Genomic DNA, 13,090 nt, shown 5'->3' with positions numbered 1-13,090 from the left:
ACAGTTTCACTTCAACAAACAAAAACACTGCAGAACGCTGAGAGGCATGCCACATTTCTGAAATGACATCAACTTAGAATCCTTCAAAGCTCAGAAACTATTTTTTTTTTTCTTTTCTTATCAAGTATGTCACCACCACATATCCATCCTCTTGTGTCTTGCACATTTTAGTAGTTAGATCTCAGCAAAATATTCTTTGGATGGCATCACCGTCTCAATGGACATGAGTCTGAGTAAACTCTGGGAGCTGACAATGGACAGGGAGGCCTGGCGTGCTGCAGTCCATGGGTGGCAAAGAGTCGGACACGACTGAGCGACTGAACTGAACTGAAAGTATTCCTCGAATGTTTACTGGGAGGCATTGTGGATGGCACCTCTGTCCACGGGAATTCTCCAGGCAAGAATACTGGAGTGGGTTGCCATGCCCTCCTCCAGGAGATCTTCCCAACCCAGGGATCGAACCCAAGTCTCCTGTATTGCAGGCTGATTCTTTACCATCTCAAACACCAGGGAAACCCAAAAGTACTGTAGTGGGTAGCCTATCCTTTCTTCAGGGGATCTTCCCCACCCAGGAGTCGAACCGGGGTCTCCTTCATTACAGTCAGTTTCTTTACCAGCGGAGCTACCAGGGAAGCCCAGGATTAATTCTAAAACCTATAAATATAATAAAATATAATAAATTGCACACAATGTGTGAAAACGTGAGCACTACGTATTTTTCTCTTAAAAGATTTTCTTTTTACCCTCAAGAACCTAGTTTTGGCTCCACAAAACACTGATTTAGAAAACAAGACTTAAGGGTCAAAGCATATATACAGAAATAACTTTTTTGCTAGAGGATTATAATTGCAATATAAGACAGGGATCCCAAAGGAACCTGAGACACTGCCTTGCCCTGATTTGGACGAAAGACCCAGGCGAGTAGTGAAAAACGTTTCCTGCATCCCTCGGGTTGTGTGCAGCTGGAGCGGTCTCCCAGAAAGTAACCTCAGAGACCAGTGCGGTCGACCAGCATTTGCAGTCACTAGCGCAGTACCGTGAATGGTTTCTCCTTTCCCGCGGGCCGGCGCTCCCTAGTAAACTGACTGCCTCCAGCCCTCCGAGCCAACCCCCGGTTTCCTGGGTTACTGGCCTCCGCGCTCCTCCCAAATTCTCTTCAGAGAGACGGCGATCTTACGTTCTCGGCGCGTGACGCAGCACGCTTTGGTATAAATACGTGCGGCCGGCAGCCTCGCTCTCTCTTATCGCGCGGCAAGCCTTCAAGATGGCGCCGGTGAGTGTTCGTGTTGGTGCCGGGAGTGAGCTGATTTTCGCCTGTTGTAGATGAGTTTTGTAGCTGGCGAGTTGAGATCGTCTAATTTTAAGCAGAGGAAGGGTAAAATGGGGTCTTCGGTTAGGAACACAAGCAGGAGGTTAAGGTTGTGAGTTTTTCCTTAACTCCTGTCGACTGCCATGCGGTCTTGTGCATTTCGAGGTAGGCCCTAATTGGCATACGATGGTTGGTCGTGGCCGCCAGGGAACGAAGAGGAGGCAGGACGGTGAACGGGTCTAGTGGGACAGCCTTTGGGCCATTACTTTTTTTTTTTTATCTCGCGCCTGGTAACGCCGATGATACCCTGTTTGTTTCCACAAGGAAGCGATGGTGGGTAATGCAGCAGGTCTAATGGCTTTGCCAGGCGGAGGGAGAGGGCTGAGGCACTCAACTTCCGGGATAGCCGCGGTTGCAGAAGTTTTAGAGAACTTAAAAGTTAGGGAAGAGGTTTCTTAATTATATCAGGATAAAAGTTTTTTACATGGTGAAAGCCAGAACTCTTAGACGAATGTAAAAGTGGCGTTTTTCAAAGTTTTTACTTACTAAATAAGGGAACCAGTACCTAAAGCCGGTTAAAGAGCTTTAAAGCCATCCAAAGAGCATTTGAAATGTTAGGGTAAAATTGCATTTCTAAACCTAATTGGTACTCAGAGGTATAAATTGCCCAGTCAAGTCCAGCTCCTAGTATTCTTTTATACCAGTTACAGCTAAGTCGCTCAGTCGTGTCCTACTCTTTGCAACCCCATGGACTGCAGCACGCCAGGCTTCCCTGTCATTACTAACTCCGGGAGCTTGCTCAGACTTATTTCCTTCGAGTCGGTGTTGCCATCCAACCATCTCCTCTGTTGTTCTGTTCTCCTGCCTTCAGTCTTTTCCCAGCATCAGGGTCTTTTCCGGTGAGGCAGTTCTCATCAGATGGCCAGAGTAATGGAGCTTCAGCATGAATATTCAGGACTGATTTCCTTTAGGATTGATCGGTTAGATCATGCAGTCCAAGAGACTCTAAAGAATTTTCTCCAGCACCATAGTTAAAAAGCATCAATTCTTCAGCGCTCAGCTTTCTTTATGGTCCAACTTTCACATCTATACATGACTCCTGGAAAAACCATAGATTGTTTCAAAGTTTGGATAAAAAATTTTGACACAAATATGTTTTTTTAAAAAGCAGAACAGATTAAAGATTCCAAGTGGTAGGCTACCTGATTCCCCACCTGCAGTGGGGGTGGCAGTAGTAAAGACATACCTGGTAATTTGAAATTGAACATGTGCTGTCTGGAAAATAATAAAAGCCCACAAAACTTAGTGTTGATAATTTGAGGGGGAAAAAATGGACCTGATTAGAAGTTCTGATCAAGCTCTGGCTAACTTGTTGAAAGGAGGTTGATTCTCTTAATTTTTTCCATTTGAAAAATAGGATTCTTGGGAATCTCCTGGTGAAGGAAACTATAGGTCACCATGTACTTTGAGCTTTCTTGAATTTTGCAGTTGTGAAACATTTATATGATGAACAAGGGAAATTTCCAGTGGATTTCGTGAAACTTGGTTTTTAACCAAGTTAATGAGTGTACTCCCCTACTCATAGCCAGGTTAGAAAAACTTAGAGTGTAGAATTTTGCACCATTTCAAATATACATAGCCTCATTGTACATCTCTGCACTGATAACAGGGTTTTGATTTTATATGTGAATAAATTGTTGTAGAGAGCCATACTTACATTAACTTTTCTGTAGAAGAAAGACAAGAAGCCTAAGAAGTCAACCTGGAAGTTTAATTTGGATCTTACTCATCCAGTAGAAGATGGAATTTTTGATTCTGGAAATTTTGTAAGTATCACTCTACCTAGCTTGGTTTTATCATTTTAGTAGAATTTCTAATAATGAATTATATAATCTTGGATTTTAACCTAATCTCTGTTCCTAGGGTACCTTCCCTAGTGAATATCTAGGGTTTTCTTCCCTAGTGTGGCATTTTTTCTGTTTTAAAATAGGAACAATTTCTGCGGGAAAAGGTTAAAGTGAATGGAAAAACTGGAAATCTTGGGAATGTTGTTCACATTGAACGCTTCAAGAATAAAATCATAGTCGTTTCTGAGAAACAGTTCTCTAAAAGGTTGGTATGTGTTTTCCATCATGTTTTGTTTAAACAGTGTTGGGTGCTGTAATATTAGAATGTGTTTGAAGAAACATGTCTGTTGTGTATTATGGGAGTAGTGTCCTAGCTTCTAATAGAGCAGCCAGTCAGAGGTAAATTTCTCTAGTGTTTGTCCTGTGGCCAGTTTTCATTCATTAAAATTTTCTTGACAGATAGTAAATACTAATACTTCATAGTGACAGCACTGTTTGTTACTGCATAGCCTAGCATGAACCAAACACTAGGTAGCCACTACCAAGGAACTTAAATTTAAGCATAGAAGAAAGAGAATGAAATGCAGTAATGTAAGTAGTTGGTAAGAGCTGTGTGTAAGTGCATAAAGAAAATTGTTTAAAGTGGTCAGGGAAAGCTTCATCTAAATGAAATACAGGAGTGAGCCAAAGACTTAGAAGCCTGTGGTGGTAGTACATATTAGCTATGGTTATGAATTAATCACTAGGGATTTGGAGATGAAGTATCTGTCCCCAAGGTTCTTATGAACATGCAGATAATTGTTACAAATGCAGTATTGTAATTGCTGCATTGCAGGTAGAGATTGGGATAGCAGGAGTTTGCGGAGAACCTGAGAGTAAGCTTAGTGTTGCCAGTGAAATGAGATTCCTAATGGGGAGCAACATTGACAGAGGGCAGGGAGACTTGAGAGGAATGCGTAGGAGTTCAGAATTGTAAAGCATAAAGGGAGAGTGATTGGAATAATGAAATCAGGCCACGCTGAAAGCTTTTTTTATAAGGACTGCGCCATATGCATGTTTTAAGACTGGATAATCTTGAACTTGTGAATAAGATTCAGCCCTGTTGACAGGTTGCCTCTTATTGATCCAAGATGGGATTGAAATTAGAGAGATTGGTGGTAAAGAGAATGTTGATATTGGCTTGTAACATTTGAAGAATGAGATCATAATGTTTAATTTAAAAATCTAATGTCGCAGTAAGACTGAAGAGGAAGCTACTATTACTGCTATCCTTCATATTAGTCTCCAGCATATAAAGTTTATTGCGAGGGTGGGGGAGAATAAGGGTTTTGTTGTAGGGCATAAATTGATACTAATTGGGGTTGAGAATGCTACCTTATATCCCTAGCAGCCTTGCTCAATGTTTAGTACAAATGAAATAATTAGAGGGAACTAGGAACAGGGAAGATGAATATGACAGTGCATCTTATATAGGCCTTTATTAAGCATTATATTTAATGAAATTTATTTTTATTTTAAAGGTATTTGAAGTACCTTACCAAGAAATACCTTAAAAAGAACAATCTTCGTGATTGGCTTCGTGTGGTTGCATCTGACAAGGAGACTTATGAGCTTCGTTACTTCCAGATTAGTCAAGATGAAGATGAATCTGAATCTGAGGACTAGATGATGCCATCCTTCATAGGGCTTTGCTTGCTAATAAAACTAATTAAGCATACAAAAGAAACATCTTGAAATGGACCTTTAGGCTATCAGTGAATAAAAAACATTACTCTGTATGTTAAACATTCATCTTTTATTTAAGTGTATGCTGTTCATATGGTGCTGGTTTTTCTTCAATACTTTTTTATAATTTTATTGGAGTGTAGTTGATTTACAATGTTGTATTAGTTTCAGGTATATAGCAAAGTGAATGAGTTATATATATATATCCACTCATTCTTTTGTTATATAGACCATTATAGAGTATTGAGTACAGCTCCCTGTGCTATAACAGCAGTTTTTTAGTTATATGTTTTATGTATGCTAAGTTGCTTCAGTTGTGTCCAACTCTCTGCAAACCTGTGGACTGCAGCCCGCCAGTCTCCTCTGTCCATGGGATTCTCCAGGCAAGAATACTGGAGTGGGTTGCCATTTCCTACTCTCATCTGTTTTATGTATAGTAGTGTATACATGCCAGTATCAGTCTCCCAATGTATCTTTCTCCCCCATATCCCCTGGTAATCATAAGATTTCTGCATCTGACTCCTGTTTTGTAAATAAGCTTTTGTCCACCTCCCCCCACCCAAGTATTTTGTATAAGCAATATTTAAATAGCTTATAGCTAGTGGAATTTCAGGATTTATCTAATGTACTGGTTTTACAGACATCCTCAAGTTAAAAGTATATAGAAAAGACACAGTTGGGTGTAACTATATAATAAAATATTTAGACTTGATCAACAGTCTATCTTTGTACAATGTGTAAATGAAATCTAAACAGTCAGTTCAGTCGCTCAATCGTGTCCGACTTTGTGACCCCGTGAATTGCAGCAGGCTAGGCCTCTCTGTCCACCAACTCCCTGAGTTGGTGATGCCATCCAGCCATCTCATCCTCTTGTCCCCTTCTCCTCCTGCCCCCAATCCCTCCCAGCATCGGAGTTTCAGCTTTAGCATCAATCCTTCCAAAGAACACCCAGGACTGATCTCCTTTAGAATGGGCTGGTTGGATCTCCTTGCAGTCCAAGGGACTCAAGAGTCTTCTCCAACAACACAGTTCAAAAGCATCAGTTCTTTGGCACTCATCTTCAAAGTCCAACTGTCACATCCATACATGACCACTGGAAAAACCATAGCCTTGACTAGATGGACCTTTGTTGGCAAAGTAATGTCTCTGCTTTTGAATATGCTATCTAGGTCATAACTTTCCATCTAAGGAGTAAGCGTCTTTCAATTTCATGGCTGCAGTCACCATCTGCAGTGATTTTGGAGCCCCCCAAAATAAAGTCTGACACTTTCCACTGTTTCCCCATCTATTTCCCATGAAGTGATGGGACCAGATGCCATGATCTTCCTTTTCTGAATGTTGAGCTTTAAGCCAACTTTTCCACTCTCCTTTCACTTTCATCAAGAGGCTCTTTAGTTCCTCTTCACTTTCTTTAAGCAGAATGGTTAACAATCTCCAAATTGTAGATGAGAATGGAAGGGAGGTACTAGAGCCATATCTCAGGGTGGTGGTGGTAGTACCTCAGGTACTTAGATGGGCCATGAATCCTAATGCCAGAATAGTTTTGCCAGATTTTGACTATTCCAACTGAATATAGATGTGTGTGTAATTGGTTTTGGGAGTGTCAAATGTTTTCATTCTATTAAGAGCTTTAAGTACTCACCAAAGTTAACACAGCCACTCCTCCCTTAACTCTGCCCCATTTGAATTGCTCATGTTTTCCACCAACATCCTACTATGCTTTGTTGGCCATGGTGGATGCATTGAAGTAAAAACAGCCTGCTTTCTGGTATTGTGAGGGAAACTGACCACATGGTGAGGAAAATTGCATTAAAGTATAACAAAAGGGTTTTAAAAGAGTTTGATGTGGTCAATGGAAGGAAGTGAGGAAGTGTTTGAGCTGACCTAGAACAGGCAAAGTCAACTCTGGGTAAAGAGAAAAGGGTGTTTCAGGCAGAGGAAACAGCTTAGCTAAAATTCTCAGGACATTGGGGGTCTGGTTGGTATACCATGCATCTGGAATAGAATGATTGGTCATGAGAAGAATCTGAAAAATTAAGTAGAAGCCACCCCATGTAGGACAGAAGTTGATGCCTCCTTTTAATCCAGAGCTATGGGAAAGTGCTGAATTTTAAGTAGAGGGTAATGAGAATCCAATGAGGTAAGCATTTTGATAAAGATCAGTGGCTGCTTTATGAAGAATGGTTTTCAGTTGGATGCTTCCCTGGTAGCTCAGCTGGTAAAAGAATCCACCTGCAATGCAGGAGACCCCAGTTGGATTCCTAGGTTGGGAAGATCCTCTGGAGAAGGGAGAGGCTACTCACTCTGGTATTCTTGGGCTTCCCTGGTGGCCCAGACGGTAAAGAATCCACCTGCATTGCTGGAGACCTGGGTTCGATCCCTGGGTTGGGAAGATCCTTTGGAGGAGGGCATGGCAATCCACTCCAGTATTCTTGCCTAGAGAATCCCCAGGGACAGAGGAGCCTGGTGGGCTACAGTCCATGGGGTTGAAAAGAGTCAGATATGACTGAGCAACTAAGCACATATTGGATGCAAGGATACAGGAGGCTTATGGCTAGATCCTTGATGGTAGAGAAGAGTGAGGTGTTAGAGATGGGCAAGTAGATGATTTAGGGATTTTTTCAGAGGATAAAATTTTGGGGGCTGGGTGATGGACATTGGTAGAATGGGAGAAATGTCAAGGGTGACATACAGTGGGCTTAGATGGTGGTGTTTGCTGAGTTTGGTTACAGTGGAAGAAGTAGGTTTAGGCCATGCTGAATTTGAGGTCCAGAGAGTGTCAAGTATGAACTTGAATATAGTACAGGTTTTGAGCTCAGAGGAAGGTTCTAGGTGAAGATAACCTGCTTGTCTTCTGCACATGGGTAGTAAAAAAAACAGTGGACATGGGTGAAATTGCCTATGGAGAGTGCAGGGTGAGGATAAAGTATTGCAAACACCAACTGCCTCCTTATTTCTCTCCTAATCTTTCAGAAAACAATTACTTTAACTTTTGATCCTGTGTGCTGGAGCTTAGGTACATTTTGCCAAGTAAGATACATATGCCTTTAAGGAGTTGGCAAGTTAGTTGAGATAAGCACATTCATTTAACATTTTTTTTTGAGAAAAGCTGCATGCTAGAACTGCTGATAGTAGTGCTCACTCAGTCCTGTCTGACTCTTTGTGACCCCATAAACTGTAGCCCACCAGGCTCCTCTGTCCATGGGATTCTCCAGGCAAGAATACTGGAGTGGGTTGCCATTTCCTTCCCGTGGAATCTTCTGACCCAAGGACTGAATCATACCGAAGTACAAAATAGACATTTGTTTTTTGAAGCTTACACTCCAGTAGAGGAAGAGAGTAACGTATATGATTGTTGTTTTCATTGTTGTTTAGTCCCTAAGTCATGTCCAACTCTACTGTGACCCCATGGACTATAACCTGCCAAGCTTCCCTGTCCATGGGACTCCCCAGGCAAGAATACTGGAGTTGATAGCCTTTTCCTTCTCCAGGGACTCTTCCTGACCCAGGGATCCAGCCCACATCTCCAGCATTGCAGGCAGATTTTTTACCTCTAGTGCCACCTGGGAAGCCCCAGAATGTTTGGTACGTAGTGGTAAATTTTATGAAGAAAAATCAGAGATAAGAAATGTAGAGAGGATGGCTTGTTGAATTTGTCAATAAAGTCAGGAAAAGGTTAACTGAGAAAAGCTTAAGTGAGGAAAGACCTAAAGGAGCTAGGGTCCAACCAGATACCTGGGGGGAAACATCCAGGCACAGAGAGTAACAGAACAAAGGCTCTGAAACAGGAGTGCCTCTGGTATTAATACAGGCAGGGAGCAACAGGGAGGCCTCTGAGCTGAGCTGTGTGTGGTGGAGAGTAGTGCTTAGTCACTCAGTCGTGTCCAGCTCTTTGCAACCCCATGGACTTTAGCCCATCTGGCTCCCCTGTCCATGGGATTCTTCAGGCAAGAATACTGGAGGGGGTTGCCATGCCCTCCTTCAGGGGATCTTCCCAACCCAGGGATCAAACCCAGGTCTCTCGCATTGCAGGAGGATTCTTTACCAGCTGAGCCACCAAGGAAGCCCCTGGTGGAGAGTAGGATGAGGTGAAATTAGAAACGAAGTGGTATATGTGTTGGAATGGGGGTGGTGGGCAGGAATATAGGTGAGAGTGTGTTAATTCTATTATGCCAAGGTGGCTCAAATGGTAAAGAATTTGCCTGCAATTCAGGAGACCCAGCTTCAATCCCTGGGCTGGGTCAGGAAGATTCCCTGGAAAACGGAATGGCTACCTACTCCAGTATTCTCGCCTGGAGAATCCCACGGACTGAGGAGCTTGGCGGGCTACACTCCATGGGGTCGCGGAGTCGGACATGACTGAGCAACTAACACTTTCATTAAAAAATTATCATATCTATAATAAAGTAACAATATTTTCTTATATTATTCAGTGTCCAATCAGTGCTTAAGTTTCCACAGATAACTTTTCACCTGAGCAAATCAGGGTTATAATATGGTCCATGTGTTGCAATTAATTGATTTCTTTAAAATCTCCTTTAATCTAGAGTTTTCTCTCTGTCTCTGCCTCTCTCCCTCTTCCCCTCCCAATTTATTTGTTGATCATTTGTCCTATAGAATTTCCCACAATCTGGATTTTTATGATTCCTCACCTCCCAGACTCAGTACTATCATCTAACATCGTCCTCTGGCCACTGTGTTAGAGGTGCTCTTTGCTACTGCTTTGGTCATTGTTTCTAGACCTTTTCAGGGAACAGAGCAAGAAAATACACTTTTCTTTTTCAAGAGAAAATAATGAGTTAACACTGATTAAATAATACAAATCCAACACAAATTCAGGATAACAGGATGTTTATAACCTCATCTATTGTATAGCCATGTTTCCTTTTTCCACGCTGAAAATTTCGGTGTCACCAACACCAGTACTCATTCGCTTTACCTTACAGTCCACACATAATAGTCTCAAAAAAGCGATAGCAATACTACTGCCTATAATAGGATGACTCTGCAGTTTAGGGCTGTTTCGCAGTTCTTTGTGTCCGAATGATATATCCACTACGAATGAACAAAGTCCTGTGTTTTAAAGTCAGTGGAGATGATTCATTGCTCTATGGCTATGACACAGACTTGATCCATGGGTTCATTTGTTTCATTTTACTTTTGATTTTAAAAGTTTGCTTAAAATCTTTTTATGTTTTATATTTCTGTAAAGTATTTACAAGGCTTCAAAGTCCAAAACAAAGTATGTTTAAAGAAGTCTAACTCCTGTATTAGTCCCCTTTAGTCTGTTTCTTCCTTTCCCCTGCAGGTAGCCATTTAAAAAGGATATTATGATCAGTTGTTGTTGTTTTGTCTCTCAGTTGTGTCCAGCTCCTTGTAACCTATGGACTGTAGGCTCCCTGCCAGGCCCCACTGTCCATGGGATTTCTTAGGCAAGAATACTGGTGTGGGTTGCCATTTCCTTCTCCAGGGGATCTTCCCAACCCAAGATTGAACCTCTGTCTCCTACATTGCTGGTAGACTCTTTACTGCTATGCCATCAGGGAAGCCCATTATGGTTTATCCATCCATTTAAAAGAGATATGAATGTACTCACTTTTCTCCATGTTACTTATCTTTCCTTAATAGTATCATGGAGTCATCATTCGCATGTGTGTCCACACTTTAGTCAACCCGTTCCTCCTGATGGACATTGGAGTTGTTTCCAAGCCTTTACTACTATAAATAGCACTGTGATTAAAAGCCTCATGCATGTGCCTTTTCTTATTTTTGCCATTAAATCTTTGGACCCTATTCCCAGAAGTGAGATTCCTAGGCCAAAAGATAAATGAACGTATAATTATTTCACTATATATTGCCAGATTTTCCTCCATGAGGGTTCTACTTTTTTACCTTCCTAGTAGCCTTCCCCGGAGAAGGCAATGGCAACCCACTCCAGTACTCTTGCCTGGAAAATCCCATGGACAGAGGAGCCTGGTAGGCTGCAGTCCATGGGGTTGCTAGGAGTCAACACAACTGAGCGACTTCACTTTCACTTTTCACTTTCATGCATTGGAGAAGGAAACGGCCACCCACTCCAGTGTTCTTGCCTGGAGAATCCCAGGGACGGGGGAGCCTGGTGGGCTGCCGTCTCTGGGGTCGCACAGAGTCGGACGCGACTGAAGCGACTTAGCAGCAGCAGCAGCAGCCTTCCCACTGTTGCAGTCACGCGTTCCGGGAAACAAACTCAGAAGGACAGTGCGGATAGTGGAGTGCGGTTTATTACACCGACGTCTCCTCTTAGCCAAGGATCCTGACTAGTTTTATGTGAAAACCTTACATACCCTAAGTGTACGTGGACAAACCCACCTCCCCAAATTCCCTGAAACTAGTCTGAACAAAGGAAAAAGAAGGATACAATAAGTTAACCTGTGATTCATATGCCTTAGGCCTAGGTAGTTAACAGTGGACAATTATCAATAGGCCTATGGTCATACCCTAATAAGTAGAATGTATGATTCTATTCGGTTACACAGATAATTAGGGTATTCTTTTAGGTGATGGAGAGTCTAGGTACAAGCCCTGGGGCTCTTCCTTCCGGGGGCCTGGTTTTCAAGTTGATATCTCGTTTCCATAGATACTGGGCATATAGCTCAAAGTCCACAGTCCGGCCCAAGACGGAGTCCTGCTTTCAAGATAGAGCCTGTTCTGTTTCCTCCTTCACCACCAGCAATTACGAAAATGTCCATTTGCCCACAGTATCACCAACAGCTTTTATTGTCCCACTTGGGTATTTTTGTCTGATAGGTAAGACATTGTTTTCAGGATCGTTTAATTTGTATTTCTCCCATGAGTGAGACTGAGTGTCACTTAATAAGTTAAGGAGTATTTACATTTCTTTTTCTGTGAGCCACTTGTTTATATCTCTAAGATGCACTCTTGGTCTTTTTATTCTTTATTTTTAGAAGCTCCCTCTAAATTAAGGCTATTAAGCTCTTGTCTGTGAATTTAAGTCGTAATTTTTCTTTTTAATTTGAATATGCCCTTATGATTTTTTTGTTTTGTCTTGTTGTAGTATTATTTTGATGCAATTAAATCTTAATCTTTTCCTCATTGTTTCAGAATTTTTGAGTCAGGGTTAAAAATGTTTTCCTTGTTTCTAGGTTATAGGAGAATTCACTGATGCTTGTATGGTTTCATTTTTAAAATGTAGGTCTCTATTCTAGTTAGAACTTATCCTGGTTTGCAAATTTGAGAAGTAAATATAATTTTACCTTTCTTTTTCCCATGTGGTTATCCACTTATACAATTTCCCCTCATTAAAAAGTGCTAAAAAAAGTTTTGATTAGCATTAATTTTTCTACTTTTCTGGAAATCCTTGTTTGTGGTTGGAGAGTCTACACTTAGCTTAAGTGTGTGTCTCTTTTTCAAGTTGGATGATTTAAATGCTAGAAAAAGTTAAAGTGGCTCAGTCGTGTCCAACTCTGTGACCCCGTGGACTGTAGCCTAGCAGGCTGCTCTGTCCATGGGATTCTCCAGGCAAGAATACTGGAGTGGGTTGCCATTTTCTTCTCCAGGGGATCTTCCCAACCCAGGTCTCCTGCCTTTTCTCCTGCAAATGCTAAAAAGGTCACCTTTAAATAACGTGTTGCATTTTATAAAAGAACTTGCCTTCTCTTTTGGTCCTTAGCAGCCCCGTGTGGTAGAATGTTGTCTCCCCCATTTGCCATATGAGCACATTGGGTCTTAGACTGCTGGCTTTCTCAGGATCTCACCAGCTTCTGCCTCTCTGTCCTCTCTCAGTGTTCCTCCTGCTCTCGGGCTGTGCTGCTTCTTCACCACACAAAGCCATGGTCAGGCTGAGATGCAGTGGAAAAACGCAACTCCTGCCTCTGCTTGCACACACAGTGTGTCTCCTTGGACACACCTGTTTCCTCATTGGTATGCAAATAAGTGGTTGGAAATAGGTTGGTGTTTGTCAGGCTTCTGTAATGCCTGCCTCCTTTTGACAAATACAGATACGTCATGCTTCCCTGCCCTGTTCTGGTTGCCCTCTTCATGATATGATTGACCCACACCTATCCCCACCAACTGAGGTTTTTGAGTGCTTTCCATCCCAAAACTCAACAAAGTAAGGTCCTTCTTTAACTTTTCCAAATATAAACTTACAATGTTGAGTACAGTTTTTAAGACACACAAGCTGCTTGAGATAGTCCCCTCTCCTGCCATG

The 13,090-nt window shown here is 42.0% G+C and overlaps 1 protein-coding gene across 1 annotated transcript; it reads left to right on the top strand.

The window, feature by feature from the left end:
- Positions 1–1,175: 1,175 nt before the first annotated feature.
- On the top strand, positions 1,176–4,941 carry RPL22L1 (ribosomal protein L22 like 1). The gene is made up of 4 exons (XM_040249014.1): positions 1,176–1,273; positions 3,043–3,135; positions 3,300–3,421; positions 4,677–4,941. The coding sequence occupies exons 1-4, from the start codon at positions 1,265–1,267 to the stop codon at positions 4,819–4,821; spliced, it is 369 nt and encodes a 122-aa protein (XP_040104948.1). The 5' UTR covers positions 1,176–1,264; the 3' UTR covers positions 4,822–4,941.
- Positions 4,942–13,090: the final 8,149 nt, after the last annotated feature.

The sequence above is a fragment of the Oryx dammah genome, unplaced genomic scaffold, assembly GCF_014754425.2.
Source record: "Oryx dammah isolate SB20612 unplaced genomic scaffold, SCBI_Odam_1.1 HiC_scaffold_2, whole genome shotgun sequence".
In the NCBI taxonomy this organism is placed as follows: domain Eukaryota; kingdom Metazoa; phylum Chordata; class Mammalia; order Artiodactyla; family Bovidae; genus Oryx; species Oryx dammah.
Note: the sequence above shows the minus strand (reverse complement) of the source record. Positions and strands in the feature narration are given on the sequence as shown.

Excerpts from the sequence above, each read along its gene's own strand:
- RPL22L1 (XM_040249014.1), top strand. Across the intron at positions 3,136-3,299 it reads TTTTTGATTCTGGAAATTTT|GAACAATTTCTGCGGGAAAA; the intron begins GTAAGTATCACT and ends GTTTTAAAATAG. Across the intron at positions 3,422-4,676 it reads GAGAAACAGTTCTCTAAAAG|GTATTTGAAGTACCTTACCA; the intron begins GTTGGTATGTGT and ends TTTATTTTAAAG.